This window comes from Oncorhynchus gorbuscha, linkage group LG15 (assembly GCF_021184085.1).
Source record: "Oncorhynchus gorbuscha isolate QuinsamMale2020 ecotype Even-year linkage group LG15, OgorEven_v1.0, whole genome shotgun sequence".
Classification (NCBI taxonomy): domain Eukaryota; kingdom Metazoa; phylum Chordata; class Actinopteri; order Salmoniformes; family Salmonidae; genus Oncorhynchus; species Oncorhynchus gorbuscha.
In genome coordinates this window covers 66962860-66981497 of record NC_060187.1, presented here as the reverse complement: position 1 = coordinate 66981497, position 18638 = coordinate 66962860, and the positions used below count along the sequence as shown (strand labels likewise).

General features: G+C 46.0%; 1 protein-coding gene across 3 annotated transcripts in view; it reads right to left on the bottom strand.

Annotated features, from left to right (window-relative positions):
• LOC123997825 (DENN domain-containing protein 4B-like) overlaps positions 1-18638 on the bottom strand; it is a 49258-nt gene that overhangs the window by 10581 nt on the left and 20039 nt on the right. The window contains exons 2-18 of one of the 3 annotated variants that reach the window (XM_046302406.1): positions 14505-14819; positions 13748-14000; positions 13561-13630; positions 13180-13349; positions 6336-6577; positions 6123-6189; positions 5342-5400; positions 5001-5145; positions 4700-4875; positions 4475-4575; positions 3977-4192; positions 3657-3802; positions 3318-3454; positions 3006-3120; positions 2178-2513; positions 1918-2062; positions 1631-1783 (exon numbers count right to left, since the gene is read on the bottom strand). In XM_046302406.1, the coding sequence (XP_046158362.1) occupies positions 1631-1783; positions 1918-2062; positions 2178-2513; positions 3006-3120; positions 3318-3454; positions 3657-3802; positions 3977-4192; positions 4475-4575; positions 4700-4875; positions 5001-5145; positions 5342-5400; positions 6123-6189; positions 6336-6577; positions 13180-13349; positions 13561-13630; positions 13748-14000; positions 14505-14803 (2830 nt within the window). In that variant the 5' untranslated portion in view covers positions 14804-14819. Of the gene's footprint in view, positions 1-1630; positions 1784-1917; positions 2063-2177; positions 2514-3005; positions 3121-3317; positions 3455-3656; positions 3803-3976; positions 4193-4474; positions 4576-4699; positions 4876-5000; positions 5146-5341; positions 5401-6122; positions 6190-6335; positions 6578-13179; positions 13350-13560; positions 13631-13747; positions 14001-14504; positions 14823-18638 lie in introns of all 3 variants that reach the window. The other 2 variants (XM_046302405.1, XM_046302407.1) reach the window with 2 other exon arrangements.

Here is an 18638-nt window from a genome sequence, read left to right as displayed (position 1 = left end):
GTGTACTCCTCAATGCCATTATACACTGCTCAAAAAAATAAAGGGAACACTAAAATAACACATCCTAGATCTGAATGAATTAAATATTCTCATTAAATACATTTTTCTTTACATATTTGAATGTGCTGACAACAAAACCACACAAAAATTATCAATGGAAATCAAATTTATCAACCCATGGAGGTCTGGATTTGGAGTCACTCTCAAAATTAAAGTGGAAAACCACACTACAGGCTGATCCAACTTTGATGTAATGTCCTTAAAACAAGTCAAAATGAGGCTCAGTAGTGTGTGTGGCCTCCACGTGCCTGTATGACCTCCCTACAACGCCTGGGCATGCTCCTGATGAGGTGGCGGATGGTCTCCTGAGGGATCTCCTCCCAGACCTGGACTAAAGCATCCGCCAACTCCTGGACAGTCTGTGGTGCAACGTGCGTTGGTGGATGGAGCGAGACATGATGTCCCAGATGTGCTCATTTGGATTCAGGTCTGGGGAACGGGCGGGCCAGTCCATAGCATCAATGCCTTCTTCTTGCAGGAACTGCTGACACACTCCAGCCACATGAGGTCTAGCATTGTCTTGCATTAGGAGGAACCCAGGGCCAACCGCACCAGCATATGGTCTCACAAGGGGTCTGAGGATCTCATCTCGGTACCTAATGGTAGTCAGGCTACCTCTGGCGAGCACATGGAGGGCTGTGCGGCCCCCCAAAGAAATGCCACCCCACACCATGACTGACCCACCGCCAAACCGGTCATGCTGGAGGATGTTGCAGGCAGCAGAACGTTCTCCACGGCGTCTCCAGACTCTGTCATGTCTGTCACGTGCTCAGTGTGAACCTGCTTTCATCTGTGAAGAGCACAGGGCGCCAGTGGCAAATTTTCCAATCTTGGTGTTCTCTGGCAAATGCCAAACGTCCTGCACGGTGTTGGGCTGTATGCACAACCCCCCTGTGGACGTAGGACCCTCATGGAGTCTGTTTCTGACCGTTTGAGCAGACACATGCACATTTGTGGCCTGCTGGAGGTCATTTTGCAGGGCTCTCTCAGTGCTCCTCCTTGCACAAAGGCGGAGGTAGCGGTCCTGTTGCTGGGTTGTTGCCCTCCTACGGCCTCCTCCACATCTCCTGATGTACTGGCCCGTCTCCTGGTAGCGCCTCCATGCTCTGGACACTACGCTGACAGACACAGCAAACCTTCTTGCCACACCTCGCATTGATGTGCCATCCTGGATGAGCTGCACTACCTGAGCCACTTGTGTGGGTTGTAGACTCCGTCTCATGCTACCACTAGAGTGAAAGCACCGCCAGCATTCAAAAGTGACCAAAACATCAGCCAGGAAGCATAGGAACTGAGAGGTGGTCTGGTCACCACCTGCAGAACTACTCTTTTATTGGGGGTGTCTTGCTAAATGCCTATAATTTCCACCTGTTGCCTATTCCATTTGCACAACAGAATGTGAAATGTATTGTCAGTCAGTGTTGCTTCCTAAGTGGACAGTTTGATTTCACAGAAGTGTGATTGACTTGGAGTTACATTGTGTTGTTTAAGTGTTCCCTTTATTTTTTTGAACAGTGTATAACATTCCAATGACAGTTCTATTTCTATATAATAGATATCCATCACTCACTGTCTGTTGAGCCTCTCATGCTGTTCAGGCTGTTGCTCTTCACCATAGACCCCGTCAGCGATTCGTGGCTGGAGCTTTCACTCAGGCCGCTCCAGCTGGACTGACGAATCAGGTTAGATTGTGGGCGGGATCGTTGGTTACTGTCCATTGTATCTATTTAAAAAGACAAAACATGTTTCAGCTCTGTTTTTACACATGTTTTTTTTTATCCGTTAAAAAGGCCACTAAAACCAATGACAATTTTTGTTTACAAACAATAGTACAAAATAAATAAATAATGTCCTGACCTGTCCGCGAGCCTACTGAACCACTTTTCTGCCATTGTCTGACTGGCTGTCTGAACTGCGCCACGGCCATCAGAACGTTACGCAACTTGGCCCAGCGTAGACGGCCACCCTGATTGGTAGAGGGCCACTTGCTCTCCAGCACTGCCTGAGGAGAGCGGGCCGAGCCAGAGGTGAGTCAATATGGAGAAAAAAAATACAAACACTTACATATGAGATCACAGACGGGGTTCGACTTTTAATTGAAGTAAATCATGTCTCACCTTGTTGTAGTATGCATAGGTGATGGTGTTGGGTGTGATCCCAGCTTTCTTCATCTCCAGAAGTACCCTAACAGCGAGCACAGGCTGCCCGTACTGCCCACACAGCTGCATCAGGATCCTGTAACACACCTCATCCGGTAGTACCACCTTCCTGGTCTCCATGTGCTTGAGCACCTCGTATGCCGTTTGCAAGGTACGCACCTTGGCACTCTCCGCCCGCACAAAGGTGGGCAGGTATATGAACCACAGCCCATAGCAGTGGCCCAGCAGGCATTTGGACCACATGTCGGGCACTGCCGAGTATATCTGTGCCCGCTTCTGTGCCAGCTTAATCTCCTAAAGGAGAGAGGGGGATACAGAGGAGTTAGGTCATCCAATCTAGATTTACTAAAGCTGTAATAATGTGGTTCTTATGTGTCCTAGAAGGCAAACTTAACAACCCTGAAGGGTGCTTGCAGTATTCACTCAAAATACACAGCCGCCACTGTGCTTCTGCTTTTAAATATTGAATGAAGAATGAAATATGAATGCTCATTAAATTCAAATGGCACAGAAAAACAGTGAAGCATGTTCCCTCTTTAGCTGTGGAAAACTGGGTTATCATAAACTGGGGAGTCTTGAACAGATCAAGTTGATTGATGCTAATACATTTTGATTTGCTGGCAGGGTAATGTTCTTAATAAAATAATAAAGATTGAAATTAAACAGCGTGAGTCAGCCTCTTATTATTGTATAGTTCCTAGTGGTTTTGATAAAGTGGATCCACTGGGGTTGTTGGCATTCAGTGGGGTTGCATTGGGGCTCTGGTGCGGCGGTTGGGGTCTGTACCTGTTTAGTCCGTCGCGGGGCAGGGCTGCTGGGGGCACTCCCCTTGGTAGGGACACGTAGCTGGTCCTGAGGCTGGTCAAACAGATCCATGCAGAGCACAGGGAACGTCTCATAGCTGTAAACAGACAAACACGCCGTCACTGGTCACAGCATCAGACAGTCTAAAGTGCCGGGGCCCTTATTTGTGCTCATCTACAATCAGATCAACCCTCTTATTCTTTATCATTTAAAAGACTAAACTCATCCTAGTCCCAGCCCTACTCTGAGAAGCTTAGTGAACACATAACCTGCTATATTTAGCGCCTGTGTTACCTGTAGTGAGTGGGGCACTCTGAACCGTCTGGCTCCTGGGGTTCCTCTGGGGGCATGATGAAGACCGTGTGCTCCCCACTGTGGGCCTCGTCCAGGTCTATCAGACGCACCTCCTCAGGCTTCTCCACATCCGACTGCTTACACACACCACATATATACGCAGGTAGACACAAACATTGACAACATAGAGGGCAGGAATGGGATCACACACATTTCTATTAGCTGCGCAAATACAAAAAGGCTCATCCGGTTTCAGTATTAGAATCAACACACTAAAGGCTTCCATAAGATATGGTGCGTCACTAAACATCCTGTAAAACAAGAAGATGTGATATTGACCTTCTGGACACACTCGTCGAAGAACTCCAGACAGGCGTGGCGATCACTGACGAAGGAGCACTCCTCGATGAACTGAGTGAACATCTGGGTCCTGGTCAGCTGGGTGTAGAACTTCTGGTGGGTGCGTTCACGAGACTTCAGGAAGCCTGCAAGAGCCAGGGAGTGGTTAACTTCACACATTAAAACACTAGCTTCGTAGGTGCCGTAAAACACCCACACACACGTACTCAGCTAGAAAGTTATATTATATTTGTGTACACTTGTGTAAATTGTTTTGTGAGTTATGAGTCACACACACAGGCAGTCACCCCCCCACTGACCCTGCAGGTTGAAGAGGGAGCTGCAGTCGGTAGTCCTGTCTGAAGGGGCCTGGGTGATGGGCAGCAGGTAGGCACGGTAGCCCCTCAGCAAGCAGCTCATGAAGCGCAGGAAGGCCTCCTGGATCTCCAGCTCCAGCTGCTTCTGACGCCCGTAGATCAGGTCATAGTCCGTCAGCAGGAACTCCAGGGTGGCCTCCTCTTGGCCAGTGGTGTAGACTGATGGAGGGGAATGTGGGGATGGGGGAGAGGAAAAGTGAGGGAAATGGGGATAGTGGTGGAGAAAGGCACAAAGATAAAATTATGAAGATATAAAGGATTGGCACATTGAATTATCAAGAGTCAGATGTATTGCACCAATATGTTTCAGCTTGTACTCATATTCCAGCATCGGTCCCTAGATGGGCTCCAGAATAAGTAGACTAGATGATGTAAATGATTGACAGAAGCGAGATGAGAAGAGAATGCATGTCATGCATGGAGTCTCCAGCCATCACCCACTTTTCTCCAGAGTCTTCATCAAGTTGGTGAGGGTATTCACCAGCATCTTGCCATGCTTCCTTGGTAGCGATCGCCATGACAATGGCTTCTTGTCCTCTGCTCTGCAGGAGAAGAGAAAACAAAACTATGGATTTCATCCTTTCAAACATGCGTATGTTTGGTTTTGATGCTTCCTCTTCCATCAGTTGCATCCTGGTCCAGGTCCTTCAAGGTCAGTGTACTCACTGAAAGATGGTGTTGGTGTCCAGGTCAACACACACCACGTCAGTAGGGGGGTCATAGAGGTCAAAGTAGCTGGAGTGGACGCCCACGATGAAGGGCATGGGGGCACACAGTACGTCTGCCAGCCGCAGCGGGCACAGGGGGATGTACGGGCAGTGCCAACGCAGAGGGAACGTCATCTGGAGGGATAGAGTGCATTCTTTGATTGGAATGAGTGTGTGTGTACGTATATGTCTTTGTGTGAGTGGCGGTGTGTGTGTGATTGCATACGTGGGTGTAGGTTTGGCGTGTGTGTGTAACTCACAGACACCAGGGCCTCGCTGACGGAGGTGAGGACGTCGGGGCGGAGGGAGTGTAGCAGTAGTTTGTGCTCCGTCAGCACGGCCAGCAGCAGGACACAGGCGTTCTCAGGGCCCAGGTTCTGCAGCAGCTTCACAAAGCTAGCACCACTACAGACAGAAAAGAACAGACAAGAAAAGAACAGCCTATTTATCAATTCATTATTGTTTTCATGGATTCACTTCAATATGATACTAGAAATCCCTCAGGGGAAACTAAGCCATTGTTGGAGTGATAGCTCCTAGTGCAAAATAACTCATTCCACCACATAGTTTATTGTGTCGACCGCATATTTACTGTACTGACCTGAGCAGTAAGGGGGAGGAGACAGGCTGACAGAGGAGAAGGTTGTCATAGGGGGAGAGCTGAAATGACACACACACATTTTTCATTTACAAACCAACATGGTGGACAATAATCTACAGGTCTAAGGAAGAAAGTTCAGCCATGCTTCAATTTCAAAGACCACCATTCACCAAATTGATATATTTTGATTTGAAACAAGCCATAAGGAATCAAGTTTGACTCGATTTGAGTTTGAGAAAACCACAAACAACTTAAACAACTGTCTCGACTTTCTAGTGCCGGAAGGATCATTCAGTGATGTGAAATTATTTTAAATCCACAGTAAATTATAGATTGCTTTGATTGGGTGTTATTTTTACCCTGTCCATCTGCACACACTAACCAGTGAAACCATCAATTAATTCAACACCCAGTTCCTGTGGGGGAGGAAGTCAAATCTTTAGTGAGAAACACCACAATGCTACTGGTGTCAAGTTCAAATAGAACTCAAGCTGAGTTTCCGCTTGTAACACACATACACACACACAGGCATATACAAGCACACACAGAGCAAGCAAGCTTTTGTTCTAAACTAGCACTAAAACACCTGACTCAACTAATAATCACAGTCATGCCTTACTTGAATTATCAGTTTGAATGCTGCCTTTTGTATAGCCCTGAGCTAAACCACTGCTTAGCAAGGTTTTCCATTCCACCTTTCTGATTCTTTCAAGTGCTTTGATGTATTAATAAGGAATAAAGATAAGAGAATGTGAATTGAGTTAAAGACAGGTGTCCCTACCTGCACTAGGATGCGAGGCCGCTGAGGGGAAGGGAACGGGACGTTGTGCATGAAACTGGAGATGTGCCTGGAGAGAGCAGAGTTCCTGTTAATAAATCAACCAACCATAACATGAATCAATAGCCAATAGGCCTACGGTTTGTTAGCCACTAGATCAGCCAGTTTAGGTTCATAAAGACACATTGCTGATATTTGCCATGAAGGGCCACTGACTTCTCGAGGGGTAGCACATGGGGTCCGGAGATGGAGTATCGGTAGACAAAGGTGAGGAACTTCTGGAAGACGGTGAAGAAGGGCCAGTGGGAGAGAACACACACGCTCTTCTTCACTTGCAGGGTGCGGTTGGTGATAGGCCGCCGGTCCACCACGCTCACCAGGCCAAGACGGACGCTCTGCCGCTCCGAGAGGCACTCCCGTGGGAACGCCTCATAGAACTGGATGGCAGCACCATAAACCTGGGGCGGGAAGAGGAGAAACGGGAACGTTAAAAACTAAGGATTCAGCTAACGTTAGATGCTTTGAACTGTGTGAACAGTTAGCATTTAGCAAATGCTAGATAGATTTTTTAAAATTAAACTGTGAGCGAGTTCATGCTGGAGTCATTTGCATCTCAATGTTTTTGTTGTTGTTTTTATGGCTTCTTGCTGCTGTCGCAGACAAAGTCTATATAGTGGGCCAATTTAAAACTTGTAATTTAAGTAGGCAAGCATGGTATTTATCAACATTAGAACTTGTCAATGTTCATATATCACACTTGATATGCATTTCTTTGTGAGTGTGTATTTGTGAACCTTGTCAGCTACTGTAGGTCATGGCATTTTGTAGAATTAGAAATACTTCAGCCCATTTGGTTCTAGAATTAGTTTTTGTTGTCGCAATCATAGAATTAGCAACACACTCCTCACTGGGGTGTCATTTAAAAAAATGTATTTCACCTTTATTTAACTAGGTAGGCTAGTTGAGAACAAATTCTCATTTGCAACTGCGACCTGGCCAAGATAAAGCAAAGCAGTGTGACACAGACAACAACACAGAGTTACACATGGAGTAAACAATAAACAAGCTAATAACACTAACAGGTCAATGACACAGTGGAGAAAAGAAAGTCTATATACAGTGTGTGCAAAAGGCATGAGGAGGTAGGCAATAAATAGGCAATAGGAGTGAATCATTAGAATTTAGCAGATGATGATGTGCAAGTAGAGATACTGGTGTGCAAAAGAGCAGAAAAGTAAATAAACAGTAAGGGGATGAGGTAGGTAGATTGGGTGGGCTATTTACAGATGGACTATGTACAGCTGAAGTGATCGGTTAGCTGCTCAGATGTTTAAAGTTGGTGAGGAAAATAAAAGTCTCCAAATTCATCGATTTTTGCAATTTGTTACAGGCACTGGCAGCAGAGAACTGGAAGGAAAGGCGGCCAAATGGGGTGTTGGCTTTGGGGATGATCAGTGAGATATACCTTGTGATTGTGATGTCATCACTCATGATGCTATTCCCTAATCATAATCAGATGAGTTCTGAGTTACCATAGTGATGATTACTATATCAAACAAAATCAATGGAACATCATATTCCAAAATCGTCAGTTTGTGAAAAATCCTTTGAAGAGACAACCTTGCTATTTCTGCAGATTTTTTCAAGCTGATTTTTCACATTTATTGGACCCTCTGTTCAACAAAGCAATGAATCGAGAACTAAGTGTGTCCATGTCCTGAAGAACTGCAGTTTCTGATGAAGAGAAAATTGTCAGCTGTGCAAGAGGTCGATCTAGGGCTAGATGCCACTGCCCTACATTGGTAAACCAGCCAATACATAAGAATGTACTTATTAGTAACACAGACGTTCTGTAATAAACATTTTCAGTTCTGTTTCAAATGAAAGCAAATTTGAGAGTGGTCTTGGCTGAGAGTTGTTTAATTTTGTCCATACAAAGGAGAGAAGGCACTGACTCTGTGACCCAAACAGTGAAACACCCTCAGAAGGCAGAAAAGGACATAATGAATCATGGACGTAGTGAGTGTGTCCCTCGAAGAAGGGGATGATCTGTAAGTTTTTTTTTAAAATCATATGAAAATGTTGTTTTAACACGATAGCCTAATCTTAGATTTCTTAATCTGATGCCATATGCAAATCATTTTTGATCCATGTTATGTTCTTGTCATAATAATAATTGAAACCTTTTCTTTTTTCAGGAAGACGAGAAAACTGTCTGGCATGAAAGAGGCAGATCCAGGACCAGACATCACTGCCCATCTTCGGTAAACCAGCCCATACATTCATTATGGCACTGGCATTTAAAAAAAAATAAAAAAAATATATAAAAAATTCAGACGACACACAATTAATCTTCTCTTTTCCCCCTTCTGATGACCAGGTGGCGAATCGCATCTCTGCATGTCTGGCAGCCATATCAGTGTGGATGACGGATCACCACCTCAAGCTGAACTTCGGCAAGACGGAGCTGCTCTTCCTCCCGGGGAAGGACTGCCAGTTCCATGATCTCGCCATCACGGTTGACAACTCCATTGTGTCCTCCTCCCAGAGCGCTAAGAACCTTGGCGTGATCCTGGACAACACCCTGTCGTTCTCAACTAACATCAAGGCGGTGGCCCGTTCCTGTAGGTTCATGCTCTACAACATCCGCAGAGTACGACCCTGCCTCACACAGGAAGCGGCGCAGGTCCTAATCCAGGCACTTGTCATCTCCCGTCTGGATTACTGCAACTCGCTGTTGGCTGGGCTCCCTGCCTGTGCCATTAAACCCCTACAACTCATCCAGAACGCCGCAGCCCGTCTAGTTTTCAACCTTCCCAAGTTCTCTCTCACGTCACCCCGCTCCTCCGCTCTCTCCACTGGCTTCCAGTTGAAGCTCGCATCCGCTACAAGACCATGGTGCTTGCCTACGGAGCTGTGAGGGGAACGGCACCTCAGTACCTCCAGGCTCTGATCAGGCCCTACACCCAAATAAGGGCACTGCGTTCATCCACCTCTGGCCTGCTCGCCTCCCTACCACTGAGGAAGTACAGTTCCCGCTCAGCCCAGTCAAAACTGTTCGCTGCTCTGGCTCCCCAATGGTGGAACAAACTCCCTCACGACGCCAGGACAGCGGAGTCAATCACCACCTTCCGGAGACACCTGAAACCCCACCTCTTTAAGGAATACCTAGGATAGGATAAAGTAATCCTTCTCACCTCCCCCTCCCCCCCTTAAAATATTTAGATGCACTATTGTAAAGTGGCTGTTCCACTGGATGTCATAAGGTGAATGCACCAATTTGTAAGTCGCTCTGGATAAGAGCGTCTGCTAAATGACTTAAAAATGTAAATATTTCCATTTTTTTCAGATCTGTTTCAGGGGAATGTGAAGGCAAATGTGAAAGTGGTCTTGAATTTAAAAAACAATTAAAATCAAATATGCCAAAAGGCTAAGTGCCATTGTTCCATTTTGATCAATGATGGTCTTGTTTCATGATTATATGGAAACCAAACAGTGGAACACCCACAGAAGGCAGAGGGGAATGTAATGAATCGCTAACGCAGTGCGTCTACCAGCCCAAGAAGGCCAATAACTATGAATTTAAAAAACAATTAAAATCAAATATTGCCAAAACACTACAGCCTATTGCCATATGCTAACCATTCTTGATCAATGTAATGGTCTTGTTTGCATGATTATATGGAAACCATTTATTTTTTCAGGACGACAAGAAAATTGTCTGCCATCAGAAAGGTCATTCCAGACCAGACACCACCGCCCAACTTCGGTAAACACGGGCATTTTCTGATTCGCTTTTCTGCTCCGTTTCAAGTTAAGGCAAAAAGCGGTCTCGGCTAAATTTCCAAATAGGCTTATAGTAGTTTAATTTTGTCTTAACAGATCCATACAAATGAGAGACATGGCACAGACTCCCAAACAGTGGAACCTGCACTGTCGCCTACTGACTCCCAAACAGTGGAACCTGCACTGACGCCTACTGACTACCAAACAGTGGAACCAGCACTGACGCCTACTGACTCCCAAACAGTGGAACCTGCACTGACGCCTACTGACTCCCAAACAGTGGAACCTGCACTGACGCCTACTGACTACCAAACAGTGGAACCTGCACTGACGCCTACTGACTCCCAAACAGTGGAACCTGCACTGACGCCTACTGACTCCCAAACAGTGGAACCTGCACTGACGCCTACTGACTCCCAAACAGTGGAACCTGCACTGACACCTACTGACTACCAAACAGTGGAACCTGCACTGACGCCTACTGACTCCCAAACAGTGGAACCTGCACTGACGCCTACTGACTCCCAAACAGTGGAACCTGCACTGACACCTACTGACTCCCAAACAGTGGAACGCCCACTGACTCCCAAACAGTGGAACCTGCACTGACGCCCACTGACTCCCAAACAGTGGAACCTGCACTGACGCCCACTGACTCCCAAACAGTGGAACCTGCACTGACGCCTACTGACTACCAAACAGTGGAGCCTGCACTGATGCCTTCTGACTCCCAAACAGTGAAACCTGCACTGACTCCCAAACAGTAGAACACCCTCAGAAGGCAGAGGGAGATCACATGAGGAAAAAACAGGACCTAAGCCCTTTTGAACAGAAATGTGAAAGAATGTTCAAGAGAGAGAGGGAGTGGTTAGAGGACAAGAGGAGAGAGATCAGAAAGAGGGAGATCCTATGGAGACAGAAAACTGGAAGTAGAGGGTAGATACCTAGCCAAGATGGAGGGATTGCTAGAGGATATGGCTTGGCGAGTTCAGGATTTGTCCAAAGAAAGACAGAAAAACAAAGGGTGGTCAATCAAAGGTGAGCTTTAGTGACTAAACTCAGCAAAAAAATAAATGTTCCTTTTTCAGGACCCTGTCTTCAAAAATAATTAATACAAATCCAAATAACTTCACAGAACTTCATTGTAAAGGGTTTAAACACTGTTTCCCATGCTTGTTCAATGAACCTTAAACAATTAATGAACATGCACCTGTGGAACGGTCGTTAAGACGCTTACAGACGGTAGGCAATTAAGGTCACAGTTATGAAAACTTAGGACACTAAAGAGGCCTTTCTACTGACTCTGAAAAACACCAAAGAAAGACGCCCAGGGTCCCTGCTCATCTGCGTGAATGTGCCTTAAGTATACTGCAAGGAGGCATGAGAACTGCAGATGCGGCAAGGGCAATAAATTGCAATGTCCATACTGTGAGATGCCTAAGACAGCGCTACAGGGAGACAGGACGGACAGCTGATCGACCTCGCAATGGCAGACCACGTGTAACAACACCTGCACAGGATCGATACAGCCGAAAATCACACCTGCGGGACAAGTACAGGATGGCAACAACAACTTCCAGAGTTACACCAGGAACGCACAAACCCTCCATCAGTGTTCAGACTGTCCGCAATAGGCTGAGAGAGGTTGGACTGATGGCTTGAAGGCCTGTTGTAAAGCAGGTCCTCACCAGACATCACCGGCAACAACGTCGCCTATGGGCACAAACCCACCATCACTGGCCCAAACAGGACTGGCAAAAAGTGCTCTTCACTGACGAGTCACGGTTTTGTCTCACCAGGGGTGATGGTCAGATTTGTATTTATCGTTGAAGGAATGAGCGTTACACGGAGGCCTGTACTCTGGAGTGGGATCGATTTGGAGGTGGAGGGTCCGTCATTGGACTGAGCTTGTTGTCATTGCAGGCAATCTCAACGCTGTGAGTTACAGGGAAGACATCCTCCTCACTCATGTGGTACCCTTCCTGCAGGCTCATTCTGACATGACCCTCCAGCATGACAACGCCACCAGCCATACTGCTCATTCTGTGTGTGATTTCCTGCAAGACAGGAATGTCAGTGTTCTGCCATGGCCAGTGAAGAGCCCGGATCTCAATCCCATTGAGCATGTCTGGGACCTGTTGGATCGGAGGGTGAGGGCTAGGGCCATTCCCTTGCAGGTGCCTAGGTGGAAGAGTGGGGTAACATCTCACAGCAAGAACGGGCAAATCTGGTGCAGTCCATGAGGAGGAGATGCACTGCAGTACTTAATGCAGCTGGTGGCCACACCAGATACTGACTGTAACTTTTGATTTTGACCACCCCTTTGTTCAGGGACACATTATTCCATTTCTGTTAGTCACATGTCTGTGGAACTTGTTCAGTTCATGTCTCAGTTGTTGAAAATATTTACATGTTAAGTTTTCTGAAAGTAAATACAGTTGTCAGTGAGAGGACGTTTCTTTTTTTGCTGAGTTTCTTTAGCACTATAATGTTGTTTCTACTATACTATCCATCTGTTTAGTAAACTATCATCTCTTCAACGTTACCATTTTAGAACGAATCCAGTAGTAGCAGTAGTACAACTAAACAAGAATTAGTAGCTATACTAGTATTCTGTTGTTATTGCAGTTAAACAATACTTGTTATCTATCTCAGAAAAATGGCCAGGTCCCCCAGGTGACAGGACAAGGCAAGGGATAAGAAAACACGGCTTGAGAGCAAGGCTGAGAGGAAAGAGCAGAAAAGGAAGGATAGGGAACAGAAAAAGGAAAGGGGAAGAGGCTGGTGATGGAGATGATGTTGCAGGGAAAGAGTACAGGGGTGATTTGGCTTGAAATAGGTCTGAGGAGGTTCTGGAAACAGTTGAAGAAAGGGGTCAGGTTCATCCTGGGCACATCCTACTAGGATGATATGATTGATATTTTGGAATAAACTGGGCTTTTATTAGAATTATTTTTGCTTGTTGTCTGGATTTAATATGAATTAGGAAACTTTACTATTACCATTATGATTGTCACTGTTACTGCAGGCAACATGGATGGAGTGAAGTATTTCAATGTCTGACAAATAATGACATCTTAAGTTATTGTCATTTGTTGAAATTGACTGAACCGGTGACTTGCAACGAGCTACAATAGATTATACATTCACCTGATATTATTAAAATTCCTATACAGTTTAACACATAACCCAATGGACTCAATAGCTAAGCCACTGCGCAGTGTTAAGAGTGTTGGAGAGTGTGTGTGAGAAGAAGGCAGGTAGGCGGACCCACCTTGTCGCCACAGGCGCTAGTGAGGACGAAGGTAGAGAAGACAGGGAGCTGGTACTTGGTGTTGAGGGGCCAGCTCTCCACCGTCACACCCATGGGCAGACAGAACATAGGCACAGACTCTGGCAGGGGGAACGACTCCACGTCCGCTTCAGGATACCGACTGATCAGACCTGGGAAACACACACACAGAGACAGACGGTTAATAAAAGTACCATTTTGATTAGTGACTACAGAGAGACTTTAATTTTTGATAGATCTTTCTGCTTCTAAATGTATTTAATTGTGAGAAGTAGGTCAATAGGCCCTGTTTAAAACGTCACATATCGCGACGCAGCAGAATGAGTGCTGTGATACCGTCATAATGGAACAGTCTACACTCACCTGCCTCATAGACTAGGGCATTGGCTTTGGCTACAGCTCTCTTGTAGCACAGGTATAATGCTGGACCCCACTGTGGAGCCAAAACAACAAATCACAGTGAGAGAGAGGGATAGAGGGAGAAAGATGAAGAATTAAGTAAAAAAATACATTTAAAAAACAGTAGAAAAACAGAGCGCTTCAAACCCACTATGCCAGTGTTGAGGTTCTTCTCCACCCGGCAGAAGGTGTGGGGGGCCACCTCCCCCTTACTGGGCAGCAGGAGGGAGATGTCTGTGACCCCCAGGGTGTGGAGGGCCTGGGACTCTGGGGCCCGGCGGTAAGTCAGGAAGGTGCGGTGGGTGGCGGGCCCCCCGGAGCTCAGGCTGGCTGAGCGGCTGTAGGGGGTAGTCTCGATCACATACCAGCCCTGCTTCACCACCTCTTTGCCCTCGTACAGCACCCTGGGGACCGGGGGAGGGGGCAGAGTCAGGACAATGAGTCAGTCAATGTCACTAGTTATACAGTTAACAGAAACCAATTTCTATCACTCATTCAAGGAAACCTTTTCTTTTCATGTTTAGAAGACATCCCACACTTTGTCCAGAATGAATGTATCATGTGACGTGCATAGCTCTTTCCATGAAAGAATCTATGGGTATGTATTCAATTACATTTTGCAGTCATGTATGGCTTGGCCAGACATGCTTAATTTAATGATTATGGCGGTTCAGGGCTACATAGCAATAGCATACAATAAAACCTTCGTGGTCACAAGTACATGGTTACAGCATGCAGTATGTCGATAATTGCATAATGCAAGCTCAAAGCATTGTTATGCATTAGCTACAGTATGTGAACTCCAAGCACCATGCATAGCTTTAAATTGATGCTGTGGCTAATGTCTGACTCCAGCACACATTAGAATAGAATGATCATTTATTTTCATCACTGCTCGAGTGTCTCACCCGAGGTCGAGGATGGGTGGTTTGTCATGCCCACGGCGGTAACACAGGTACATGTGGGGGTTGTTGATGAGTCCGGTGCTCAGCTCGGCCGGGTGGCCCCCCTGGGTCTTCTCGATGCAGGTGAAGCCCTCAGGCACCTCCTCCCCCAAGCCCCGGGCGATCACCGCCAGGTCTATGACCGGCTCCACCACCCGGCCCCCTCTCTGCTGGCCCTCTTCGTCCAGTGGGGCTGAGCCCCCCGGAGCCAGCCCTGCCACCACAAAGTAGTCCACTAGCTGGGGGCATTTCTCCTCCGTCATGCCTCCTGTCTGCCAACTGCTGTGGAGAGGGAGGGAGAGGGGGAGAAAAAGAGAGCGAAAAGTAGACGGAGGGGGAACCAAATTGAGATTGTGCGATCTTGCTTATGTAAATATACATCTGGCTGAGCAGTTGATGATGAATGGATTTCTTCCTTCCGACAGTCTTATAGAAACAAAATCTTATTACTCAGATTGACAATATTTGGTTCTCATCATTGACAATAGATAAACAACCACAAATATTTATTTTTGACTCAAAGGAATTGAGTCATTCGCATTTCATACAGATATGACCCGTCTGAGAGGTAGTCTGAGGGTCAACAATAAGCTGCTAAATTCTGCTGAGATGGGAGATCAATTACCACTCATCCTCTCCCCACCCATTAGTTGAGTGTTTATTTCATTATACATGGCAAATAAAAGTTGGATTTCATATGCATCAGGAAATACAACAGGAAAACAAAACAATACATGTGATACAGTTGGCAAATCAAGAAAGTTAATAAGTCGTGGATGGGATCAAAAAAAACCTACACTCGATCCCTCCGATGTCAACAACTACAGACCAGTATCCCTTCTTTCTTTTCTCTCCAAAACTCTTGAACGTGCCGTCCTTGGTCAGCTCTCCCGCTATCTCTCTCAGAATGACCTTCTTGATCCAAATCAGTCAGGTTTCAAGACTAGTCATTCAACTGAGACTGCTCTTCTCTGTATCACGGAGGCGCTCCGCACCGCTAAAGCTAACTCTCTCTCCTCTGCTCTCATCCTTCTAGACCTATCGGCTGCCTTCGATACTGTGAACCATCAGATCCTCCTCTCCACCCTCTCCGAGTTGGGCATCTCCGGCGCGGCCCACGCTTGGATTTTTCCTACCTGACAGGTCGCTCCTACCAGGTGGCGTGGCGAGAATCTGTCTCCTCACCACGCGCTCTCACCACTGGTGTCCCCCAGGGCTCTGTTCTAGGCCCTCTCCTATTCTCGCTATACACCAAGTCACTTGGCTCTGTCATAACCTCACATGGTCTCTCCTATCATTGCTATGCATCACACAATTAATCTTCTCCTTTCCCCCTTCTGATGACCAGGTGGCTAATCGCATCTCTGCATGTCTGGCAGACATATCAGTGTGGATGACGGATCACCACCTCAAGCTGAATTCGGCAAGACGGAGCTGCTCTTCCTCCCACTGCCCGTTCCATGATCTCGCCATCACGGTTGACAACTCCATTGTGTCCTCCTCCCAGAGCGCTAAGAACCTTGGCGTGATCCTGGACAACAAACTGTCGTTCTCAACTAACATCAAGGCGGGTTCCTGTAGGTTCATGCTCTACAACATCCGCAGAGTACGACCCTGCCTCACACAGGAAGCGGCGCAGGTCCTAATCCAGGCACTTGTCATCTCCCGTCTGGATTACTGCAACTCGCTGTTGGCTGGGCTCCCTGCCTGTGCCATTAAACCCCTACAACTCATGGGCAGCCCGTCTAGTGTTCAACCTTCCCAAGTTCTCTCACGTCACCCCGCTCCTCCGCTCTCTCCACTGGCTTCCAGTTGAAGCTCGCATCCGCTACAAGACCATGGTGCTTGCCTACGGAGCTGTGAGGGGAACGGCACCTCAGTACCTCCAGGCTCTGATCAGGCCCTACACCCAAATAAGGACACTGCGTTCATCCACCTCTGGCCTTTCGCCTCCCTACCACTGAGGAAGTACAGTTCCCGCTCAGCTCAGTCAAAACTGTTCGCTGCTCTGGCTCCCCAATGGTGGAACAAACTCCCTCACGACGCCAGGACAGCGGAGTCAATCACCACCTTCCGGAGACACCTGAAACCCCACCTCTTTAAGGAATACCTAGGATAGGATAAAGTAATCCTTCTCACCCCCCCTTAAAATATTTAGATGCACTATTGTAAAGTGGTTGTTCCACTGGATGTCATAAGGTGAATGCACCAATTTGTAAGTCGCTCTGGATAAGAGTGTCTGCTAAATGACTTAAATGTAATGTAAATGTAAATGGATCAGGCTTGCACTTTGGATGGTCAGCCGAGGTCCGTAGCCTCAGCAGCACAGAGCGCGCCTCTCCATTCCCAACTTCCTCTCTGTGCTTTGGACTTCGTAGATAAGTCTATCTATCCCTACCCTAACCCTTTGTAGATGCCGATCCTGCCACTGGCTCACCATACATTTTGTGACTGTCAGAGTAGTGGACAATCTTCACTACTGCAAGCCATCTCTACTAATGCAGTCCTATTTACTTCTGTAGTGTTGCGGCATTCAAAGCTAGCTAGCCAACAGGTAAAGGTAAAGGTAAACCAAACGCCAACAAATACGTCAAATCTATTTAAAAGCTAATCAAAAAAACTAAAAGCGACTCAGCGAATCATTAGAAACAAATAATGTGGATTCCTTCTCCAATCATTTCAGAGGGAGCATTACTGTCTTGAGAGCATTTATACAGGATGGATTGGCATTCCTCACAGAGTAGGTGAGTCGATAAATCACTGCTAGGAAGACAGGACAGAGTAGGAAACTGAAGTCATTTTCATTATTTTGAGCAATGATTTAGGAATCCTTGTGAGTAAGTATTAGCTAGGTTGCCACTTGTTGTTAGCCAATTGGAATTTAACTTCAGTTCATTAAAATAAATAGCTAGCCAGCTACTTAACCCTGTTGCCCAAAGATAAAGCGAGCTGGCTGCTTATAACGTTATCTGGCGAGTGAGGCTCGACCAGACCGGTTTATGTGTTGTGAAGCTAGCCATAGTAAGGATTTAGGCACAACTGGAATTTGCAGTTTGCCTTCAAAATAAAAGTATGTCATTGACAGTTATACAAATGAATACATAGTAGAATTATGCCATACTTTTATTTTGAAGGCTAGATGATGACAGCTAGCTAACTATTGCTACTGAAACGGCAGGGTAGCCTAGTGGTTAGAGCGTTGGACTAGTAACCAAAAGGTTGCAAGTTCAAATCCCCGAGCTGACAAGGTACAAATCTGTCGTTCTGCCCCTGAACAGGCAGTTAACCCACTGTTCCTAGGCAGTCATTGAAAATAAGAATTTGTTCTTAACTGACTTGCCTCGTTAAATAAAGGTAAACAAAAAAACACATGTCGTTTTGCTATGCTTTAGGGGAAGAACATTGTTTGCATCCATGAGCTAGCTAGCTTTTCTTTATGACCAGCACTGTAGGTGAGCGAGACAACTTTACCAGCATCATAGCATATGTATCGATTAATCATTATTACGCTATCATTTCATATGTCACAACTACGTAAAAAATGTACGTTAAATTATTATGTGACGTGCAGTCATATTAAGGTCTGCATTGGTCAACAAAACTATTTGACACATTAAATCGTATATTTTTTACACGCAAAGACCCAAACGAGTTCCATAGTACATGCCAACAAATTAACGTTTTGGTCAGTGTGTGTGTGTAACCTTTGTTCTTAACAGACTTGCCTAGTTAAATAAAGTATTATTTACAATACAATCCCGGCCAAATTGTGTATATACAGCCTAGATTCGACCCAGGGACTGTAGTGACGCCTCTTGCACTGAGATGCAGTGCCTTAAACCGCTGCATCCATGTGTGTGTGTTAACTATTTAACTGTACTAGAATGCTTAAAAGGCTGCTAAACATTTTTATATCGGTTATCGATATTGTTTTTTTTTGTAATAAAAATATTGGATATTGATAATCGGCCAAAAACTATTTAACTGTACTAGAATGCTTAAAAGGCTGCTGGAGGACAAAAAATGCCGAAACCGATTAAATCAGCCACTTTTTAATGATTTATTTTTTAATAAATATATATATACACATACATACAG